At 41.9% G+C, this 24,242-nt stretch overlaps 1 protein-coding gene and 1 non-coding gene across 3 annotated transcripts; both read right to left on the bottom strand.

Moving 5' to 3' along the window:
* Positions 1-457: 457 nt before the first annotated feature.
* LOC145389738 (uncharacterized) lies at positions 458-23,785 on the bottom strand. Of its 2 annotated transcripts, none has more exons than XM_080264930.1 (7): positions 23,729-23,785; positions 14,204-14,440; positions 11,733-11,950; positions 9,793-9,834; positions 8,760-8,870; positions 5,464-5,569; positions 458-779 (listed from the first exon to the last, which is right to left on the bottom strand). In XM_080264930.1, exons 2-6 carry the CDS (start codon positions 14,421-14,423, stop codon positions 5,474-5,476), a joined length of 687 nt encoding a protein of 228 aa, XP_080121056.1. In that variant the 5' UTR covers positions 14,424-14,440; positions 23,729-23,785; the 3' UTR covers positions 458-779; positions 5,464-5,473. The 2 variants fall into 2 exon arrangements, with proteins under 2 accessions (XP_080121056.1, XP_080121057.1); XM_080264931.1 differs by having other exon boundaries at positions 764-779; positions 5,453-5,569.
* Positions 19,315-19,433, bottom strand: LOC145390446 (5S ribosomal RNA). The gene has a single exon (XR_013895635.1). It is a non-coding gene; the product is annotated as a 5S ribosomal RNA (ribosomal RNA).
* Positions 23,786-24,242: the final 457 nt, after the last annotated feature.

The following is a 24,242-nucleotide window of genomic DNA, read 5'->3' as shown; positions in this document are numbered from 1 at the left end:
AGTGGATGGTGTGGGTTTGTAGAGGCTGCAGTTGTGTGCCTTTCATGTCTAAATGATCCTTGACTTTGAAGACTTTGGTTTCTTGGGGTAGGTGGCCTGTAGGTGTAGTAGCTCTGCAGCTTGTGATTATTTTTAGGGTCTTGTTCTGTATGGTCTGTAGGGTGTTGATGTGTGTTTCAGAGAGGTTAGAAACCCAGGCAGGGCTTGCATAGTTCATCACTGAACGTACATATTGTTTGTATACTATGGTGGTGGTTTCTTTGTTGTGTCTGAATGTCCATAAGCTGTTGTATGAAGTGTTTGAACTAAAAACACAAAATCCCTCCTTACACCAATGGATACAATTACAATTCAGAGCCTACAAATATCGCTGATACTGCAGTTAGTACTGTACTGTCTGGTGTAAATGCTTTGCAAGACTTCATCATGTTGATGGCTAACACCAAGGAAGACTTATATAAACAACCATAAACACAAGGTACAAAACTGTATAACATATTTAGTTAAATGAGTAACCCAGTATCTAGAAACATTTACCAGGTACAACAATTAAAGTCGAAGGATCTTTGAACTGCAAGTCTTCTGTCAGGTCAGAATAGAACTCCACAGGATTTATGAACTCAGATTTCCATACAGTAACAGAAATACAGAAATGCACCAACAAAACAAAATAATATTTACCACCAATACCCTTCATCTTACCTGAAATCAGAGCCACCATACCTATAGTACAGTAAAGACAGAGTGTGTTGACTGCACAGTCCTTCCATGAAACAATGCTGAAAAAGATTACAGTGGATGTAAAGAGCTAAAGGTTATCATGTTAGGTTTATTTAAGTCTGTAACTGATAAAAAGGTAGTAGGAGGAATGCCCAGGAGTTATAAAGTCTTTGTAATGGAAGACATCAATGGGAGAGAAGGAACAATCATTTGAACAATGACTGGAGATTGAGCTGGTTGGATGAATTATGTACAAAGGAGAACATGGCAAGAATTTAGCATCCTTTTTATTTTTATTGTATAGTAACTAACTCTGTCTCGCAGGTGCATGTGACGTTTCTATTAAAAAAAAAAAAAAAAAAAAAAAAAAAAAACTGTGCAGATGGTTAGTCCTGTTATGCACCCAGGAAACTAGGAGCTTGGTAATGATAAGATAAATAACCCTCAACTCCCTTCCTAGCCATCCAAAGGAGGAAGGTGAACTGCAGCGCAACAGGGTAAGTTAGATTGCACTAGGTTCACATTCACATGAGCCTGGGGCCAATACAACCACAACAACAAGGACCGCTATGATCATGCAGGATATAATTTTTGGATGACGTTTCCTTTCATTTCGTTTTTAAAGGCTCCAACATGCTTGCACGTGTCAGCCTTGGTCACCTAATGGCGGCTCTCCACGCTGCACGATCCATTGCAACCTCCCTGTTCAATCCCTTAACCCTAAGGTCACACTTAATGACCTCGTCCCATGTCTTTCTCGGTCTACCCCTCATAACCCCACCCCCAATATTAACACTTCTCATCTTCCTCACCCAATTATCATCCCCCATCCTCTCCACATGTCCAAACCACCTCAATCTACCTCTCCTCATCACAACACCAATACACTCCAGTCCCATCCTACCTCTCAACTCTTCCATCGTAAACCCAGCCCCTCCAGGCCTTGGACGCAAGGACGCACTGCACATCCACTTAATCATTGTCATTTCTGTACGTCTGAGCTGGCAAATATCTTCCCCCTTCACTGCCCAGGTCTCACTACCATACAGCATTACACTCCTAACACATGCTGCATACAAAGACCCCTTAGCATGTAGGAAGAGCCCTCTCAATGTCAGGAGAGGCAAGAGCTCCCTGAACTTCTTCCAACCACTTCTCACCCTAGCCACAGAGCTAGCTCCAGCCCCACCTCCAGCACACAACATGTCTCCCAAGTAACAAAACTCTTCCACACACTCAAGAGATTCACCAGCAAGTTCAATCCTTTCACGTCTGACAACCTCCACCAGCTCACCCCGGCACGCAGTACACATAAAATCAGCATTATCTCGCAGTCTACCTCTGATACCACTACATCTCTTATGCACCCATTTATCACACACACCGCACAAGATGGAATTACATCCCACGCCCTTGTGGCAAACTGCACCTGGCCACTCTCCCTCGTCTTTGACAGTACCGCCACCAACCCTAGATATCATCACTTTTGTTTTATCTGCATTTACCCTTAAACCCTTTTGCCCCATACCATCTCTCCACTTCCTAAACCTTTCCTCCGCCTCCCTTTCGTTCTCTGCAATCAACACCAAATCACCAGCATACAACAACTCCCGCGGGAGTCTGTTTCTAAAGTCACGTGAAAGGGCTTCAAGTACCATGATAAACAACATGGGACTCAAGACTGACCCCTGATGCACACCAACATTCACGGAAAACTCATCACTCAAATCTCCATTCACTCTCACCTGGGTATGAGCACCCACATACATGGTCATAACCACCCTAAACAGCCACTCCTCCAAGCCAAGCTTTCTCATTGCCCACTTCACCACCTCTGTAGGGACTCTGCCAAAGGCCTTTTCCAAATCAACAAAAACAAAATAATGATCCCTTCTCCTACCAATATATTTTTCCTGAAGCTGTCGAACAATGAATATGGCATCAGTGGTCCCCCTACCTGGCAAAAACCCAAACTGCATCTAATCAATATTCACGCTTTCTCTAATCATACCTTCTAAAATTCTCTCCATTACCTTCATTATCTGATCTAAAAGCTTTATACCTCTATAATTTCCTCTTTCCAGGGCATCACCCCTCCCTTTACACACATTTACAATTACACTCTTCAGCCAATCATCTGGGACAACACACTCATAAATAATCCTATTTATCAGGTCAGTGACTAAACTCACCCCTATATCGCCTGAGGCCTTCAACATTTCGGCAGTCAACCCAGACACACCTGCTGCCTTCCTCACCCTCATCCTGCCTATTGCCTCACTCACAGTAGCAGTATCAATCAAAGGCCAAGGGCCAGACACTGGATATGCTGGCTCCAAACCTTCCCTGTCCCAGTCAAACTCCTCATTCAACAACCGGTTATAATGCTCTCTCCATGCATCTTTAATATCCTCACTGTTCACCACTACCCTTCCTTCATCATTCTTCACACACTGCTCACCTATAATATCTCGATTATCCCTCTTCACCTGACCTGCCACCCTAAATATATTTTTCCTTTCCCCATGATTTAGGTTATCAAGTAATTGTCTCTGTGACTCAGACTTTGCCCTGTATACCTCTCTTCTAGCCCTATGCTTGGCAGCCAAATATTCCTCTTTGCTACCACCCTTCTTCCATTCCCGGAAAAGCCTTCTTTTCTCCTTAACTGCCACTTCTACACCCTCATCCCACCACCATGTTACTTTATGTCTTGGTGGTCCTCTTGTCCAACCGCATGTTACATCAGTAACTCTCAAGAAATTGTTCTTGAGGGCTCTGTACTGTTCATTAACGCCTCTTTCTGCAGCTCCCTGTTCAGCCACCACTCTCCTCAACTCGCTATAGAAGGCATCCCTTACTACTTGGTTTTTCAGCTTCCATATTTTCCTCCTAGGTACATAAGTCCCCTTATTCATCACTTGTTCTTTAAGCACCATATCACAAATCAATAGTTTGTGCTGCTGCACACACTCCTCACTTCCTATAACTTTAACATCCCTCACTAACCTCCTATCGGCCCTCCTAACCAGAAAATAATCTATCTGACTGCTATTTCCCCCAGACTCATACATAATTAACCTACTGTCTCTTTTCCTTAAATAAGTGTTGCACACAATCATGTCCGTTGCCTCCCCAAACTCGAGTAATGAAAAGTCGTGTACATACAGAACTATTCTCCAAGTGATTTATGTGCTATGCACTGACATGTGGGTCAGACCTTGGAAGGATGAAACATTTTTAGCTCTATGCAGAGTTGTGTGAGGGTGTTGTGATTGTAATGTATGGAACACTGCATACAGGAAGTGGAATGAGTGTTTAAAGAAGTCTCACAGTTACTACTGAAAGATGCTATGATTGCATACAGGAAGTGGAATGAGTGTTTAAAGAAGTCTCACAGTTACTACTGAAAGATGCTATGATGTTTTAATGTCACATGAGATCAGAAGGAATGGCAGAGACCAGTGTCTGATCACTTATCATATTCTTGCACTATGCAATAAAGGTGAGCAACACAGAAGAAAACTAGGACAGTACTGCTCAGACTTTATGAATGAAAATGAAAAATTCTAAAAACGATACAGTACCCAATGAATGAGAGCAAACAATATGGGGAGGAGTCAGGTGTCACTGAACAGAGAATAAATGGATTTTTTTAAGCTTATGGAATGCATAATGAAAGTTAATTAGCAATTTTTGAGATGTGCACAATGTTGCGAGGATGTCAGTGACCAAGAATAATGGTACAGTGGGATATAAGAGTAAAAAGCAGTGTAGTGCAAATAAGAGAAGTGAGGAGTGGTTGCAATAATGAAGCTCTGAGGAAATATACTGAGTGCATTATGTATGCAAAATTATTATTATGGAAGAAACAGTGGTAGGTGAGGGTGCTCACCATCTACTCACTTGATGCAGTGCTGCTTCGGGTGTCTTCCTTTTCCTCTGTTCTTTCCTTCCTCTACTGTTTTTCTTTCCTTTATTCTCTTCTCTTTCTTCTGCCTATGGGTGACTTTACACTCCCTCTTCTGTCTTTCTTTCCTCTTCCTTCTGCCTATGGGTGACTCTACACTGAGTGACACTCAAATGGTTTCCTGTACACCAGGAAACCATTTACTACACTGGGTGGTAACCACACAACCAAATTATGGCACCTGTTAGTTTAGTGGGTAATTAAGGTGCTACAATCAGATTGAGCCTGTGTAGATTTATATCCAAGGGGTGGTTGGGGTTTATTGCTCACGTAATGCCACTCAGGGATGAGTGAGGCTGGTCACTCTCATCTTAAATGTCAGGACCAACTTGCCTAGCCCTGGGTTCCTGTGCTCTCCATGGGGTGACATAGGACTGGATGATGGATGAAGAATGAATGGTCTAATAAAGAAATCCAAAAGAAAATTAATGTGACACTCTCTGTTTTGAAATGATATCTATCTCAGGTCCACATGCTCCCCATGGCACAATCATACCATACACAGTTTATATGTAACCAACGTCTCCATAATCTCTCTTACCCTGACAATCACTATTCTACCAACATTTTCCTGATTACAATGGACAAACTAATATTGTACTCCCATGATAACAAACTGTACTCTCTTACATCATCCCCTCTCTTGTATAACAACATATTATATACTATCTCCCATCATCTACCACATTTCTGAACAAGTACCCAGTTCCTAGATCTATGTAATCCCTTGTGTACTGCACAGTTACTTCACAAATGATGTACTCAGAACCCACCAGGTGGTCTTCAGTCCATGGGGTACACTGCTCTTAGCCATGGCCGGGGCACGTACTGCGCTCCATCATATGAATCAAAGTACAGGTTCAGCTCTGGGTGACTGATCTGAAATATAATAAGAGAGTCAATATTCCTGGTTCCTCATTTATGACAGCATCAATTAGGCTACACTTCCAAAGCCTCACCTTTGCTGCATCTCTCAAGGAATGCTTCTTTAGTATTACCTCTCAAGGAAAGTTTCTTCAGGACTATCTCTCAAGGAAAGTTTCTTCAGCAATATCCCTCAAGGAGAGTTTCACCAGACTATCAATAAGTGCCACTCTTAACACCTTCCTGTTCCACCCCTTCAACAACTCACCATCCAATCCCATTCTTGTTTAGCTGTCAAACCCCTTCACGTTGATTCTCGAGCTTTTCAGATTCAGGGTATTTTCCATAGTTTGAGGTAGCATTTTTAAAAAAATATATTGAGCATAACTTACGTGACAGGCAAATACAACCATGGGGCATCCAAGGAACAAGTAAAGATCTGATGCCTCAGAACATCCAATGAATGGGAAAGTGTTAAATTCTTCAACCTGAACATGATATATCCTCTATTTGCTACCTGAGAACTGATAATAGTTTAGTTAAAAGTAATCCCTGTTAACACAAAACACAACACAGAAAGCATCAATGACCCAAACCCTTTATGGGGTAATAGGAGACTGGGTGTTTCTGGTTTTTCTCTCTGTCTTCATTCAGTGCAGATACCCATTAGGAAGAAAGTCAGAGACCACAGCTAGCATTTTATGGAGGTCAGCATGATTCACATCATGTCTAAGGAGGTGGCAAGGGTTTTCGTTATTTTGCCAAATGCCTGCCTCTCATTCATCATGAGGGTATCAGGATGGTGAGGCTTGTTTAGCATTTTTCACACCTTTCCATATTCTTTTTTAACTGGAGACACACTTCAGTAAAAGGACCCTTCAACCTTTGACCATCCACCCACTCAGGTACCCTACTCAGTAACATACCCATTGTTGATCTATGCCTATGGGTTTTTGGTACTCCCATGTGGGACTAAACAATCCTCACCAACCCAGAACTCTCACAATGAATAAGGGGTAGGCAGGCATCTATGATTGCTGCTCTCCTGGAGCACAACATATTTTATCTCTCCCCCAAAAATACATCTCTGCAAGAATAAAGATAAAAACTGCCAGTTAATATATGACACTATAGGGGTGGGGTTGGTCACTGACCTGATAAATAGGATTATTTGTGAGTGTGTAGTCCCAGATGATTGGCTGAAGAGTGTAATTGTAAATGTGTATAAAGGGAAGGGTGATGTCCTGGAAAGAGGAAATTATAGAGGTATAAAGCTTTTAGATCAGATAATGAAGGTAATGGAGAGAGTTTTAGAAGGTATGATTAGAGAAAGAGTGAATATTGATGAGATGCAGTTTGGGTTTATGCCAGGTAGGGGGACCAATGATGCTATATTCATTGTTCGACAGCTCCAGGAAAAATATATTGGTAGGAGAAGGGATCTTTATTTTGTTTTTGTTGATTTGGAAAAGGCCTTTGACAGAGTCCCTAGAGAGGAGGTGAAGCGGGCAATGAGAGAGCTTGGCTTGGAGGAGTGGCTGTTTAGGGTGGTTATGGCTATGTATGTGGGTGCTCACACCCAGGTAAGAGTGAATGGAGATTTGAGTGATGAGTTTTTCATGAATGCTGGTGTGCATTGGGGGTCGGTCTTGAGTCCCATGTTGTTTGTCATGGTGCTTGGGGCCCTTTCACGTGACTTTGGAGGCGGACTCCCGTGGGAGTTGTTGTGTGCTGATGATTTGGTGTTGGTTGCGGAGAGCGAGGGGGAGGCGGAGGAAGGGTTTGGGAAGTGGAGAGATGGTATGGGGCACAAGGGCTTAAGGGTGAATGGAGATAGAACAGGAGTGATGATGTCTGGGGTTGGTGGCGGTGCTGTCAAAGACGAGGGAGAGTGGCCGTGTGCAATTTCCTGCGGAGGATTGGAAAGTGGTTCCATCTTGTGCGGTGTTTGTGATGGATGGGTGCATAAGAGATGTAGTGGTGTCAGAGGTAGAATGCGAGATAATGCTGATTTTGTGTGTACGGTGTGTCGGGGTGAGCAGGTGGAGATTGTTAGACGTAAGGGGATTGAACTTGCTGGTGAATCTCTTGAGTGTGTGGAAGAGTTTTGTTATTTGGGAGACATGTTGTGTGCTGGAGGTGGGGCTTGAGCTAGCTCTGTGGCTGGGGTGGGGGGTGGTTGGAGGAAGTTCAGGGAGCTCTTGCCTCTCCTGACACTGAGAGGCCTCTCCCTACGTGCTGAGGGGTCTTCGTGTGCAGCATGTGTTAGGAGTGTGATGCTGTGTGGTAGTGAGACCTGGGCAGTGAAGGAGGAAGATATTCGCCGGCTCAGACGTACAGAAATGACAATGATTAGGTGGATGTGCAGTGCGTCCCTGTGTCCAAAGCCTGGAGGGGCTGGGTTTACAATGGAAGAGTTGAGAGGTAGGATGGGACTGGAGTGTATTGGTGTTGTGATGAGGAGAGGTAGATTGAGATGGTTTGGACATGTGGAGAGGATGAGGGATGATAGTGGGGTGAGGAGAGTGAGAAGTGTTAATATTGGGGGTGGGGTTGTGAGGGGTAGACCGAGAAAGACATGGGACGAGGTCATTAAGTGTGACCTCAGGGTTAAGGGACTGAACAGGGAGGCTACAATGGATCGTGCAGCGTGGAGAGCCGCCATTAGGTGACCAAGGCCAGCACATGCACGCATGCTGGAGCCTTTAAAAATGAAAACGAAAATGAAAACTAGCAGTGGATGAATGTAAGACAACTGGGTGGAAGCTCCTCACGTGAAGACCAAAAAAGAAAGAATATGGCAGAGCCTGATATGATGAGGTAGACAACGCTTGACTCACGCAGTCTCATTCAGGAATGACAATGTATTGAAAAACCATCCATATACTGTACAGTAGTGGTAAGTTCAAAGTGCAGACCTTTTATGAAAAACCTTGGGAGTATACTTTTTGACTTTATGGCATTTGGAAAAGTCATAAACACATTTGCCTCATCCTACTTAGGCCTGAGATGAATCATGTTGACCTCCATAATGAAGACAGAGAGAAAAGCCACTAACAGCCAGGCCCCTATTATCTCACAAGGAAGTAGCAACAACTGATAGAGAGGATTTACAGCACTCCACTCCCATCACCTGTGCCCACTTTCTTTAGCCATGTACAAAATGTGAAGGACGGTTCTTCATCTTGAAAACTGGATACTATACCTCATAGTTTATTATTGGTGCAATGTTCTCCTGCGGAACATAAGTGATCTGTGGAGACTGTCTGTCATCAGTGTTGACCAAGAGAGCATAGTTGGGCTGGTCTCTCCAGTGCTGCAACATTCAGGAAGTTTACAAAAAGTTTTCAGCAGAATGCCTGATTCAAAACATTTCTATATTCATGCCTGAATGGGTAAAACTACAGGTAAACAACTGTAAAGAATGAAAAGAATTTGTTACTACTTCCCAAGATTGCTTTCATATGTTAATAATTATATAAGATAACAGCACTTGACATGCAGTGTAATATATGTTCACACTGTTGTCTAAATAAACCACAACCACTCTTGCAAGTACAGTATCTCTCTCAACCATGGTGCCACTATCCAATATAACACAAAGGAACATTTGACTTACAGTCAATAATATCAAGAATAAAGGAAAAGAAATCTAAACACTAAACATGAATATGTAGCCCTCCCCAACTAAGGTTGCAAAACAGGACGGAAGGAATGGGGAAACAACGAGGAGCAGAGAAGAAACTAAAACAAGGAGAGAAGTAAACTATCCTGCTCTAACACACTTGTACACATCTACAACCTCACATTATGAAAACCAAAGGACATCCGCATAAAGCACAGCAAGGTGAACTGCCAGGAGGTGTTTGGCGCTGCAATCGCAACAGACCACAATGAAAAACAGTAAAAACAACACAAGACAAATTACTTTGTGTAGACAATAGGGCCTGCTCTGGGAGAATGGAGATATATGATGCATGGGTTACACATGAAAGTCTCATTTACCATGACACTAGGATGAGTCAGAAGGTTTACTTTCACAAATATTATAAATGCTTGGTTGATGCTGGAAAACATCACGGTGATTTTCTACTTAACCCGACCATCCGGAAGTCAAGGGAGTGTACTGTAAGTATGGCATTGCATGATGTGAATATTTTGCCTTGCAGGCATTAAATCATATGAGACTACTGTATTAAAGTATTCTCATGTAAAAATACTAAGCACACAAATCTTACCTTATTATCTTGGTGCATCTTGCGTATCCACTCCTCGGGTGCCTGGAAAAATAAGAGAATACATATAATAAAAGTTGGCTTGGAATAAATGTTCTCTATGATATACTATTCACTTCCTCACTACCACCAGAAAAATAAATAAAGAAATACTTGCAACTACCCTAAACTGAAATGAACACACTGGTTACTAATTACGATTAAAATCCTTTACCTAAAAATGTTAAATAGCTATAACAAATTCTTGCATTATCACCCAGACACCAAATCATCCAGAATCTGACTATTTAATATGACTGTCAGTCAATATTTTGATTAATATCACAATTTCTCTTTCCTGCCAATTTTCATATAGTGTAATACAGTACTAAACCCCAGAAACTTGGTAATCTTGCAATAACATCATGCGACTTATGTGAATCACTCACATTAACACAAGTTCTCTGCATGGTCACCTGCCTGTGGTTGATGGATCAGCTCAGCCAGACAGACTGAGGTTGATCAACAACAACAACAACTTGGCTTTCAATGCTACGCCACAATGTGAAAAGATGTCCCATCCTTGGTTTGAGCTGAAATTCTATCCCTGTTGATCTGCAACTACAAAACTTTAGCCTCTGCATTTACTATGTGACTATTAATGCCTAATGTTCTTCCGGAGGTCGTCTATGGCAAATCACACCCCCCAATGCATGCACTTACATCTCAAGATAGATACAGTAAAGTATCTTTAAATCAGACTGAGAATGATCAGGAGACTAATACTGTACAGGCATTTTCAGAAAGACTTGACTGGTACATACCAAACTACATTCATTAATGGGTTATTCATTCTATTTCTTGTACAGCACATGGAGGGAAGGCAGGCAGAGGGGTGGAATCAGAAGGTTAAATCACCTGTGTCATATCATGAGGTTCAAGTTTTAAATTCTCTCAGGGTTACTACAATGTAAATTGTGTGTGTGTGTGTGTGTGTAATTCACCGGGTCGGTCAGGATCACTTGATGGTCGTGATCGTCAGCTTTTTACCCTCCCGGAAGGGAGCTGAGAGCTCATATAGTCCGATCTAAGGGCAAGGCTGTGACCTTCACACACGCACACACCCGTCCCCTTGCTCAAGGGGGACAGTAACCACCCACTTCGTAAGTGTGTGTGTGTGTGTGTGTGTGTGTGTGTGTGTGTGTGTGTGTGTGTGTGTGTGTGTGTGTGTGTGTGTGTGCGCACGTCATAATATTAAGAAGTGACTGTAAGGAGAACCAAAGAAATGATGCTTGTAAGGGGCAAAAAGACAATGTTGAGACAAAATGGTACAGAAATGAAAAATATGCAAGTGTTCAATCCTTTAGGAAGTGTTGTAAATAAAGACGGTACTATGGAGGATAAATAGGAGGAAAGCATTTGGCATGGAAGGAAGGTAACAGGAGTATAAGGAGCAGTGATATGAAATAAGACTGTAAGCATGGATATGGAGAAAACAATGCATGACAGTACATTAGTATCACCATTAACATACAACAGTGAAAGGTGGACAATGCTTGATTGACACAAATCAAGAAAGAGAGATGTTGAAACACATTACAAAAGAAGGACCTGCAGCGTGACATAGATGGACAGGCAGACCAATGAAAGGATTTGTGAAGAATGTGGTTAACAGGTCAGTGAGGGGAAAACAGAAAGAGGTATTTGGCCATATGGACCAAATGAAGACCAAGAGCTTGATTACATGAGACTATGAACGGCAGGTGGTTGGGAAGCAAAGGAAAGGGAAACCAAGGCCAAAGTGACGAGATAAGATGCAAAGAGTAAATGAAAACAGTGGCATGTTGTGGAAAGATGGATCAATACTGAGAAGACACAGAAACACCTGGAGGTTCTTTTATGGGGGCCACACCTAACATGGTGCAATATCACGCTACAGAATAAGAGAATAAAAACGTGAGCACCTTAGCTCTATGGTCCCAGCCTATGATGACACCTCTGTAGCCCCAGATGCTATGCTTCACCACCTGCCCCACCCTCCACTTGACATTCAGAGGACGAAGAATACGGGGCCTTGGGGACATGCCAAATGAGCCCTCAGGATTGCGGTAGTCCCACACTTCCACTGCTGGACACTCTCCACTAGGGTCATCATCATCCAGTATATACCAATGACTGTAATCTGTAATGTTCAAAAACTGGGTAAATGAAACTGAGGTGACTACAACAAAATGCAAAGACCTGTAATTATACTCTTTACAGCTGCTTAACCCAAGTCCATCTGACCAAGCAGATCCACTGACCATAAGTAATCAACTGCTTTTATGGGGCCATCCTACATGTAAAGTACAGTACATACATAATGCAGGAACAGGTGTCCTTTCAGAAGACAGGGTCAGATCAGGATCCATCCCCACAGTGAGATGAAGGGATATATGTGCTTTGGTTCCTGGCTAGATCCTGAAGCTCCTTAGCTCAACCCAGAGTGTATATTGACACCACATGTCGGTTCTTTATCAGCGCCACTCATTAAAGCATCTGACACATATCCTATTCCGAGTAATGTCGCATAAAAAAAGAAAAAACTAGACAGGCACTCAGTGGTGTGAATCTCTCCGACAAGGGCAATGTAATTTTCAAACCACTCTTAATAATGAGTAAGGTTTTCTCATCACTGATAAAGTTTTGCAAAATGAGTTGTCCGGATCCTGAATCTGTAATACAATCTCGATCGGTCTGAAAAGTTAATCGATTGTTCCCTGGGACATGGGCTATCTACCCACCAAAGTTGATCGAAATATCTCTGAGTTTTTGAGTAATCCTGCTAACAGGCACACAAGCTACTTTAACATACATCAGTCCCAAAAGTTAATCGACAGTTCCGTGGGACAAGGGCTATCTACCCACCATATATGGTCCAGTTTTCTAATTTAGTTTTTGAGTAATCCTGCTAACTGACAAAGTAACAAACAAACAAACAGGGATGAAAACACACTCTCCTTATCAGAGAGAAAAACAAATCATTAACTCACTCAAAATCTATCAACCTATCTGTTTATAACCACATGCCTTCATCTTGCAAGGGGTTACCACAAAATAATGAATTGCCCCCATGTCACCATGTCCTCTGCCATCAAGCTGCTCTCTCTCCAACTCACATCTCCATCCCTCATATACCTTTCCACTCCATCCCTTCATCTCATCCATGGTCTCCTTACTGTCCCCACATTCACCTCACCCACATACTCTCTCATAGTCAGCCTCTCATCTTCCATCCTCTCCTGATTGCCAATCCATTTGAAAGTATTTCTCCTAATGTTTTCTGGCACATCCACATCAAAACCACAGAAATCCTTCCCTGCCTCATTCATCTGTCTGTTTGCCTTTAAAAAAAAAAAAAATAATAATAATAATAACAGAAAAAAAAAAAAAAAAAAGCTCCTCTTAGATAACTCACTTCCACCACTCTCACTTTTGACTTGCATCCTTACTACAAGGTCCAAGCTTCACTTCCATATGTTTAAGTGAGGCTCACAATACTTACCATGCAGCAACTTTTATACATCCACACTAACTTTCCTATGCCTTACCACTGCTTTCACTGAACCAGCATCCTCTTTTTCCCTGCTGTATGACAGTATTGTGATCTCCACGTTAATTTATGGAAGTGAAGCTTGGACTCTGTTGGAAATACACAAGTCAAGAGTGAGTGGAGTGGAAATGAGTATTCTGAAAGGAGAACATGGAGTTACATGGAGAGTGACAGAAAAATGGGCAAATGAAGGAGCACTGTGTTGACACGCATAGGCTTGAAAAATAAGGGCCTTGAGATGGTTTGGCTATATGAAGAGAATGGAAAAAGAGAAACTGACTAGAAGAGTACATATTATTGAAAGGTAGAGGGGAAGGGGGAAGGGTGAGACAAAGATGAGGTGGAGGGGTGTGGTGGTGAAGTAAAGTATGGGTTTATGAGTGAGGAGGGTTTGAGTTGCAGTGAGGCCAGAATGACATGAAGGTGATTCATTTGTGGTCACTCCCTCCAGGATTACGGTGTCTGGATACAAACAGGTTAAGAGATTACGTTGTATGATACAATATCCGGTGTGCTCCTCCAATGTCAACAAAAGTATTGATTACTAAAACACAATGGTAGATAATATAAATGAGTGATAGCTTTCTAAAAAATGTCTTTGCTTCAGCTTCAAAATATGTTCACAAAAAAACTAATGGATTTAAGGGATGTCTGCACATTATGCCTATGATCTGCTAACACCATGCTAGCAGCAAGATGCATCAGTTAGTGAAGTATGGAGTTACTATACCACTGTTGGGGTGAGAAAACAAATAAAAAAATAACATTTGTTCATAACAATTCTACTATTAGCAAAAGCAGTCTTCATAAATGCAGAACTGGTCTATAAATCAACATCATTACCAGTGGCCATGTACTGCTGCTGGATGCCCACCAGCCATTCCCTCCATGCCTTTGTTGAGAGCCACTTGTTAGTCAGGGCATGTACTTGGTTCACAAGCTTATGCACCTCAGCTGTGCGCTGATCCTGAGTGACTGAGGTATGCTGTGAAATCCAATACTGCAATGGCACACAGCACACCAGCACACTCAGCACCATTGCATCATGCCATGACATAGGCATTGTTTCTGCTGTCAAACCTGTGGGGTTGTGATACAAAGCATTATACATACAGTACATGTCCAAATGCCTGTTGCTAATCTTATTCAGTACCTATTTTCTGTCAAAACATACACAAGTTTTCCTAAAAAAACATACACACATTTTGAAAGGTAATGTACCATGCTTGCACAGGTCAGCCTTGTTCACCTGATAGTCACTTTACAGAGTACATGATCTGCAACATCACCACCAATTTGCATAATCCTTCTCAAGATCTTATCCATCCCAGTACTTCTCTCTGCTGAGCATAGTTTCATCCAACAGCTTTCACACATTAGCTCCTTGTATTCAAACCAACAAAGTCTAACTGTACAGTAGAAAACACCTCACAAATACACACAATAGTTTAATCTCTTATTTCTACAAAAAATGTCTGGTCTCTAAGCAACAGTGCATAATCATCTCTCTATTCACATTTTAGTACACTGTATACAGAAACAATGGTTTTTAACTGCCCATGTTTCATGATCATACAGCCTTACACCTGTCATGCATGAATAAAAATTCTCTCTTATATGGAAAAAACTTCCTTTTGTGCCAGTAACAGGTCAAAGGTAAAGACTGAATGAATGTTTCTTTCATGGTTAGGTTATATCCAACTATGTTTGATCTGCTTATAACACATAAGGTACCAGGTATTATACTCAATATCATCAAACTTATGCATTTCTGCAACTTTAAAATCCGGTGGCTTATTTTAAAAATTACATTACAGTGTATTTTAGAAGGGAAATAGTTACCTGTAGTACACTGGTGCACTGTATGAGAGGAAGTCTCTTAGATTTTCACCAGAAACAGTCTTGATGGAAAAAAGACTACAGACCTCCAGGATCACTCTATGCAAAACTGGAATAAGTACTGCTGTGATCCAGAATATTATTATAACCTGCAAGATCTATATCGCAGTAAAATTTTTATAAGTGGTGATCAACTCAGTGAATCTGCAAAATAATGTCTCCTATATTATCATATTTTTTACCTAAGGGATTTTATTATTTGTGCTCTTAATCTCCAGACACCAGGCTCCCTGCACATTATCCCTTTCCCACAACCAGACTTACTATTGCAATTTGGATTTAAAAAAAAAAAAAATCTTACAAATCAATTACAAATGACATAAATACACAAAAAAATCGTGTACTTACCCTCTGCTGCTGTTGTAGAGGTCGTGGTGTCAACTGGCTGGTGTATAATTATCTACTACTACGTATAGTGCCCTCACACAGTGAACGTATTCAGAGTAAACGATTCGCCGAGTAAACGAGCTGGGAGTAATCAGGTCCTCAAAACCACAATGAATGAGTTGAACCCAGGGTGAATGAAACTGGGGTAAAGAGTAGGCCATAACCGCCATCTCCCATTAAAACAAAAAAAATCTCTCATACTGAATGACTCCCCCTCCTTGCAGATACTGCACAAGAGGCAAAATCTGAGCAACCCGTTTAGCAGAAACCAATGGAGGACGAAAATTTGCCTATGTTGATGATCAGTAAAATTCTCTCAGCAGTGGATGTTCTAAGAGAAGAGGTATGGGCAAATGAAACCAGCTACCATAGGACACAGTAAGTGCTCAGTGAGGCAGAAACCACTTTTCATTATTACACTGAAAGACACAATATGGAAGTCAACAGAAGAAAAACGCTCATTACATGCTACTACCGAACTCAGGATCAACAGGAGCCAGTTGCCTCCCCATCCTCTGCTACACTTCCTGGGGAAGACGATGATGATGTGATGTCAGTGGTGTCATATGTGGACTTTGAAGGCTTTATGGGAGAGATGAATGAGATAGAGGCATGTGGGAAAATGGTTCAGTCAGGTCATGAGGGTGAGACTGGTGACGGGAACGAAGAAGTGGAAGGTGATGTGGCGGAGACACCCTAAGTGTATCTCCCTGCCTAGGAATCACCTGCATTCAAGCCAGTCAGGACTGCCATCTGCTTCATTTAAGGTAAATAACCATGTGGTTTATAGTTTACATATCTGTACTGTATGTTTGAAATGTGCAATTTAATAAATCTCTATGACTCAAAAATTGGACTTTGAGGGAGCAGTGCTGCTCATATGCTATTTTTCCCATGAGATATGTTGTTCACAGTGAACGAATTCACAGTGAATGAGCTCATCTGCTGCCCATAAACTCGTTCACTGTGCGAGGGCTCTGTTCTGTATAAATATACTATACCATTAGTGTATATAATTATATACTGTATCTATCTATCTCTCATCCAATCCTACGATGCCCCACGAGGAGAGTAGGAGCCCAGGGTTAGGCAGTTGGTCCTGACATTTAAGATGAGAGTGACCAGCCTCACTCATCCCTAAGTGGCATTACATGAGCAATAAACCCCAACCACCCCTTGGATATAAACCTTTACTGGCTCAATCCAATTGGAGTGCAATAATTACCAACTAAACCACCAGGTGCCAAAATTTGGTTATATGGTTACCACCCAGCATAGTAAATGGTTTCCTGGTGTACAGGAAACTATTTGGCTTGTCACTCAGTGCAGAATCACCCACAGGCAGAAGGAAGAGGAAAGAATGAAGGAATGAAAGATGGAAGATGGAGTGTAAAGTCATCTGTAGGCAAAAGGACATGGAAAGAATGAAGGAAAGAAAGACAGAGGAGGATGGAAGGAAAGAAGGATGGAGGAGAAGAAAGGGCAGATCCCCGAGAGCAGCACTACATTGAGTGAATGGATGGTGAGTGCCCCCACCTACCACAAATTATATACTGTACTGTATGTATATATATCGTCATCGTCAGCCGTTTGTGTATCCACTGCAGGACAGGCCTGTCCTGACTGAAGTCAGGACAATACAGCCAATGCATCTTTACCAAGAGGCTTAGGCTGTCTGGCAGAGATTGTATGTTGGGTGAGAAGTGCTTGTAAGTGTAATTGTAGTGTTGTAGTGGCTTTGGATGTGTGTGTAGTCTGTGAACCAAGTGCAATCGGCCCGCGCAGGCCGACTGGGTGCAAGCATACTTTATAGTAAGCAACACTGGTTCAACCACAGCACCCCTTGTGTCCGCCAATGCAGTATGTGGCTGGGTGAACACTCCCAAAGTTTATTACCCTGGCGGGGCGCAAACCCTGGTTCATCAGTGTATGAAACGCACACTCTACCACTGTACCACAGAGGCTTCATGGATGTATATATATATATATATACAGTATACAGTATATATATATATATATATATATATATATATATATATGGCCATGTGGAGAGGATGGAGGGTGAAAGACTGACAAAGAGAGTGTATGTGAGTGAGGTGGAGGGGGGAAGAGGGAGGGGGAGGCCGAGGATGAGATGGAGGGATGGGGTGGAGAGGTATATGAGAGAGGGGGGTGTGAGTTGGGAGCAGGGCAGTGAAATGGCGGTGGACAGGGCGACTTGGAGGCGATTTGTTTGTGGCCACCCCAAACGGGATTGAGGCGTCTGGCAATAGATAGATAGATATATATATATATATATATATATATATACATACAGTATATCCTCGTTTTTCGCTCCTTGCATGTTCTACCAAAACCTCACGAACCGTGAAACGTCGAAGTGTGAAGTTAAGAATCAGTGGGAAAAATAGAGGAGCGTTCCGGTAGGGCACGTACCTACCCTATCAGAAAGTACTATAACACTAAACAGGCCTTACCCAAAATTAAATGAAGTGTGTATGCTAGTGCTAAAACAGCATAACACAATAAACATGTACCTGAAAAGACATTAAAACTGTTATAAAGAGCTGCAACACCAAAAATCCTTACCAGAAATAAGGTGAAGACTGGCTTGAGTGGGAAGTGAAGGTGTGTTGAGAGTGGATGGGCTAGTTCCCGATGTCACTAACCAAGGAAAAGCTGACACTTTTCACCAGAATATTTAATTTTCAACATCAAAGTAAGTCAACTAAACCCCGGTCATCTAATGTGCCCTCTTTGTCACTAAAAGGAGGGGAGAAATTATAACAGCATTATTTTACTCACTGCTACAAGGAAGAGAGGCTGTAACAATGTCAAACAGAATAAAAAATTGGTGGGCTGAGTCTACCATCTCTGTATTGGTACGGTTATTTTCCTTTCCTTCCTTAAATATCGATAAGCTTTATTTTACATTCATTTCCGGTATTTGTCCATCAAAACAAAAATAAATAGTGTTATGAGAAACAGGTAACAATTCTTTGTTAAGAAATAGTAGCATGACACAGCTGAAGATCGTATGTTATGATCACAAACTATAACAAACTCATGTGTGTCTACTGCCCAACTGGACCTGCTGTGTATTCACGACACGGCTGAAGATCATACGTTACTATCATAAATAATAACAAACTCACGTGTGTCTACTGCCCCGCTGAACATGCTGTATAAAAATCATGGAAAACTGTTGCACAGAAAAATGGACAGTGCCTAGACTGAGCATCGATACGCATCGTCTGCTGAATGTCGTCTGCCAGCTGGTAGGGTCGAAATGCAAGAAAACTAGCGAAGTGTGAAACAACTCGGAAACTTTTTTCTTGGGCGAAAAACAAGGAGTCGAAGTAAAATGTGTCGAACTACGAGGATTTACTGTACAGTATACTGTATATATATATATACAGTATATCTATCCATCCATCAATCATCCAATCCTACATTGCCCCAAGAGGAGCGTAGGAGCCCGGAGCTAGGCAGTTGGTCCCAACATTTAAGATGAGAGTGATATATATATATATATATATATCTTTCATTCATTCATTGCCAGATGCCATGTATCCCAAACGGGGTGGCCACGGGCTTAGAGTTAATTGTTTTACAGGGAGGGGCACCAATCCTCCACCAACCCCACTTGACACGTAGGGAGAACGTTATGCCAACAGCATCTGGTGTTCCCAGGCAGTCACCCATCCAAGTACTAACCAGGCCCAACGTTGCTTAACTTCGCTGATCGGACGGGAAGCAGTGTACTCAATGTGGTATGGTCGTTGGCATACTGTATATACTGCATATATATGTACAGTACTCGTCAAAAGTATTCAGCGTTGTCCGCTGGGCGCGCAATACTTATGGCCCAAAAAGAATCACCCATTTTTGGGGGTAAGAATTGAGCCACAAGTTTGAGCTCCGAGCATGACGTCACGGTAGCCTGAGGCCTTCCAACGTGCTGGTTGGTTCCCGCCTCAGTCGCCCACGGGCTGCCTGAGAGAGAGGAACTCCGCCGAGTGTCCCTCTCAAATTGCGCCATTTTTTACCAAGTGTCCCGCAGTGTTTTGGCCTTCAAAACTTTGTTATGGCACCTACCCGTGAACTATCGAGTGAAATCATATCCCAGATCATTGCTCTAAAGGAGGCAGGCCACCAGACAAAGGAAATTAGTGAATTGGTTGGTGTGGCACGATCAACAGTGCGTCGTTGGTGTGCGCGGTTTCAGAAGGAAAACAGTGGTGAAGTTCCCACAAAGAAACCGAGGTCTGGTAGTTCTAGGAAAACTTCCCCAAGGTCTGTTAATGTTTTAAAACGTGCAGTGGAGTTTAATCCTCGTGTGAGTGCAAGGAAAATTAAGGAGAGCAACCCGGAAGTGTTTGGTGAGGTGTCAGTGAGAACAGTGTCTCATAGGGTGCATGAGCTTGGTTACACAAGTCACATGCCTGTGAAAAAGCCTCTTCTCACCAAGAGCCAGAGAATTCGTAGGCTTGCCTTTGCTAATAAATATCTAAACTGGGGTGAGGAGCAATGGTTGTCAGTGTTGTGGTCTGATGAGGCAACGTTTAGTGTTACCTGTAACAGAGGAGCACGTGTGTATCGACGCAAAGGTAGTGACCCACTTGACCCACGGTATGTAGAAAGCACAGTTAAACATCCTGATTCACTCATGGTATGGGGTTGTTTCTCAGGGAAGGGTTTGGGGAAGCTTGTTGTACTTCCCAAGAACCTCAGAGTGATTCAGGATGTTTACCTGGAGCTTCTGTGTGATCATTTACCAGACTCCTTCGAGCTAACAGGTGCACGAGTGTTTCAGCAGGACGGTGCACCTGCTCACAAGCCTAAATCAGTCACCAATTGGCTTCGTGACTGCGAGGTATCATTCATGACAGACTGGCCAGGAAATAGCCCAGACCTCAACCCGATTGAAAACCTCTGGTACCTCGTAAAGAAGAGTCTCCAAGGGAAGGACGTGAGCTCTCTGCCTAAGTTGGAAGCCGCCATTCGTGACTCCTGGGACAAAATACCCCTCCAGCACCTCAGGAGCCTCGCCCTTTCACTTCCAAGACGTCTCAGGTCCGTGAAGAAACGTAAAGGCTACCCTACGAAGCACTAAAGGTAAATAAAATGCATTATTTATATGTTTTTTCAATGTTGAAAGGTTTGTTTCTCAGGAGGGACGCAGGGCGCTCCATACTTCTGACGAGCACTGTATACATATATATACACATATATACAATATATATATATATATATATATATATATATATATTCATTCATTGCCAGACGCCATGTATCCCAAACGGGGTGCCCAAGGGCTTAGAGTTAATTGTTTTACAGGGAGGGGCACTAATCCTCCACCAACCCCACTTGGGTATATATATATAAAATGAATGTGGTGAATGCTCTTCCAAACATAACCAGTCCGAATTTTTGGCCCACCTCAGGCCATCATCAGGTACTACAGTGCTGACTATGTTTGGAAGAGTATTCACCACATTCATTTTATTACTGCTTTGGAAGCTGTGATGTCCAAGATCGCCTGCAAACGTCTTACTTGGTATACTGTATATAAATATACTCTCTCCCTGCCTGCCTCTCCCCTACCCTCCTCAGTCCCCCCAGGTGGACCTCCAAAACCACTCCCCATCTCTGTCCCACCAAGCTTCTCCCTACACCCTCAGGCACACGAGAGAGCCAACCACACCACTCTTAGTGAGTCTGGTGCTATTTTAAGTTTAAACATACCTACTCCCCTCCCATGATATATTATGAGAGGAAGAAAGGTGTTTGGGTTGATGTATGCAGATTTCCACGTTCTTCTGCACAGCAACATACTTTAGTACAATCTGTATAAGCCAATCATGGTCTGATCTCTTCTGGAGGTTTTACCCTAACCTAACCTATTCTATCTTAAACCTAAATTAACCTATAAAATGTGCCTGGTTAAAACAGAGTGCACTACTGTATTTTACTATGCAGAAGAAAACAGCATCCTACAATCTGATGCTTGACAAAGAGAAAAATTTTGGTAAATTTGATTAAAATAAGAAGAGTAATACGGTATTTCGAAATTTCCTAATGGAATGAAGCATTGAAAGGACTGTTTATTAACATTTATTGATTAGAGTACACAATGACTGTGCCACTGTCCTCATATTTTACCCTATGACTGTTCATGGCTTTCATGGTAAAACAAAAGGTTCGTCTGAAGGATTTTTGTGATTCTTAGAATTCTGACATTCATCTGCATTGCAGACACTTTGTCTGCCAATATACAATGTAGTGTAGCCTAGATACTAATCACCGGTAACCTAAACTTGCAACTTGACACGGGCCAATACAGTACATTGCAGCCTCTGTGTGGGACACCATTTGCAATGTTAACATTCATAAATATTCTACAGGGAACAAAGCTGATGTGTGACAAGTGTTACCGTACTATGAAAAGGTGACGTGTATAATGAGCCATAAAACACACTCAAAACTCTGTACCATAAAACCTGAGTGCCCTTATGTAAAAATAAAAAAATAAAAATAATATACGGTATAATTTCCCGTAGGAGAGAGATGAAACAATTGAAAATAAAAATGCTCCATAACAATAAGGCTTCCTAAATAAGGCAAGAACACACAAACACAAATAAAAATCATAAGGAAAATAGAAAAATATTGATAAACTACTCAAAGTGATTCTGTCAATTTATGACCAGCTCTTTCATTCACAAAGACTATCACATTTTCCTGTAAGAACAGTATCATAAATACCGGTAGTTCAATAGATACCAGTACTTAGGAGAAACATCTGCAATTTGAGTATTTTGAAATGCTTTCTATTTACATCTCAAAATTTCCAAATACTGTTCTTGTACAACACATCACAAATTAACTCCTTCCCTTCCTTTAGGGTCATTAATCCCTTCAGAGTGGTCATTTTCAACAGAAGTGTCATAGAAGAAAAATGTAAAGTAAATGGTACTACCGTATATTGATAGTAAAAACAAAAATACTGCAAGGCTTGATGACTGAATTTGAGAGAGTGTGTATGAAATGAATTCTAAAGGTGAATGTAGGGAAGAGTAAAGCTATGGTCTTTGAGAGAAATTATGTCACTGAATGTACAGTGAGGCTGGATGATGAGAAAATGGAAAATGTGAGTGCATTTAAATACTGTACTTGGGTAGCATGATGAGTAAGGATGGAAGTTTGGAGGATGAATAACTTGAAAGGGTACAACAAGGATGGAATGTTGCTCGTTCTTTGAAAGCTGTGATAAGAAACAGGGAAGTGAGCACAGAAGTAAAAAAAAGTCACTGCATGATAGTACTGGGATAGCAGCTCTAACATATGGAGGTGATGCTTGGATCTTGTTGGAAGGACACAAGTCAAGAATGGGAGCAGTGGTAATGAGTTCTCTGAGAGAAGCACGTAGAGTTACGAGGACAGACAGACTAACAAATGAAGATGTGAAGGAGCATTGTGGTGTGGAAGTAATAGAAAGCATTAAAAGAAATACATTGACGTGGTCTGGCCATGTGGAGAGGATGGAAAGTGAGAGACTACTGAGGAGAGTGTATGTGGGTGACATGGAGGGGAAGTGAGGCTAAGCATGAGATGGAGGCTTGGAGTGGAAAGGTATATGAGAGAGGTGGGTGTTAGCTGGGGAGAAGGGCAGTCAAATGGTGGAGAACAGGGCAAGATGGAAGCAATTTGTTTGTGGCTACCGTACCCATTATAGGATTAAGGCATCTGGCAACAGACAGATAGACAAACAAAAATACTTGAACAGTTTTGGTTTCTGCTACCGTAGATTGTATTCAACATTTCAAGCAGAATAATTTTTTCAGCCATGAACACACTGCTTTTTATTTCAACAAGCCAAAAAAATAAATAAATAAAATAAAAAAAAGGCACAAAATAACACAGCAGCCTGAAACTTAAGACAATAAATCATAAAGGACAATAGGATGCTTTCCTTAGAGGCAACACCCGTTAAAGTTGAAAATGTTAAACTGCCTAGTTGTCTTCACACTGATTTAGAGTACTGTATTTCATCTCTTGGAAGCTAAGGGAGTAACCTACCGTAGTTCACAGCCTGGGAAGAAGCTGTGAAGTACAAATCACGGATAGAGAGGTCACTCTTCTTATTTCAGTGGCTTGTAGATGAAGTTCCGCACAGCCGCCACTCTGCCTCGAATACAGACGTAAACAAACCCAGCTGTGACACGTGTATTACTCCCTTCACGACGATTCCCCATCAAAACAAACACTCTGCCCCGTCAAGTCTCTTAACACATTAACTCCATTATTCACTTACTGTATGTCTCAAAATACATATCCAGTATGTACGTATATTTTACATGAGTTATGTGATCTACAATTATGACTTTTTTATTAGCTAAGTGGCACATGATGAATGGCATGAGATTAGCACAGTCCAGACATTTAAAACAGCCGATGTACTGCTTGAGGTCAGGCCCAGGGAACCAAGCCATGATAACAGCTGATGGCGATACGTTATTAGCTTGTGATGTATGTGCATTTATTAATTTTGGTAATAATTTTTGTGCGCAACTTGCTTTAAAACTTAGAAAAG

The sequence above is a fragment of the Coenobita brevimanus genome, chromosome 14 (genome assembly GCF_032717465.1).
Source record: "Coenobita brevimanus isolate Jiangsu-jjx chromosome 14, ASM3271746v2, whole genome shotgun sequence".
Taxonomy (NCBI): Eukaryota; Metazoa; Arthropoda; class Malacostraca; order Decapoda; family Coenobitidae; genus Coenobita; species Coenobita brevimanus.
Note: the sequence above shows the minus strand (reverse complement) of the source record. Positions and strands in the feature narration are given on the sequence as shown.

Excerpts from the sequence above, each read along its gene's own strand:
- LOC145389738 (XM_080264930.1), bottom strand. The coding sequence starts at position 14,423 with ATGCCTATGTCATGGCATGATGCAATGGTGCTGAGTGTGCTGGTGTGC. Across the intron at positions 11,951-14,203 it reads GCAGCAGTACATGGCCACTG|ATTACAGTCATTGGTATATA; the intron begins GTAATGATGTTG and ends TGAACATTACAG. Across the intron at positions 9,835-11,732 it reads GCTGGGACCATAGAGCTAAG|GCACCCGAGGAGTGGATACG; the intron begins GTGCTCACGTTT and ends TTATTTTTCCAG.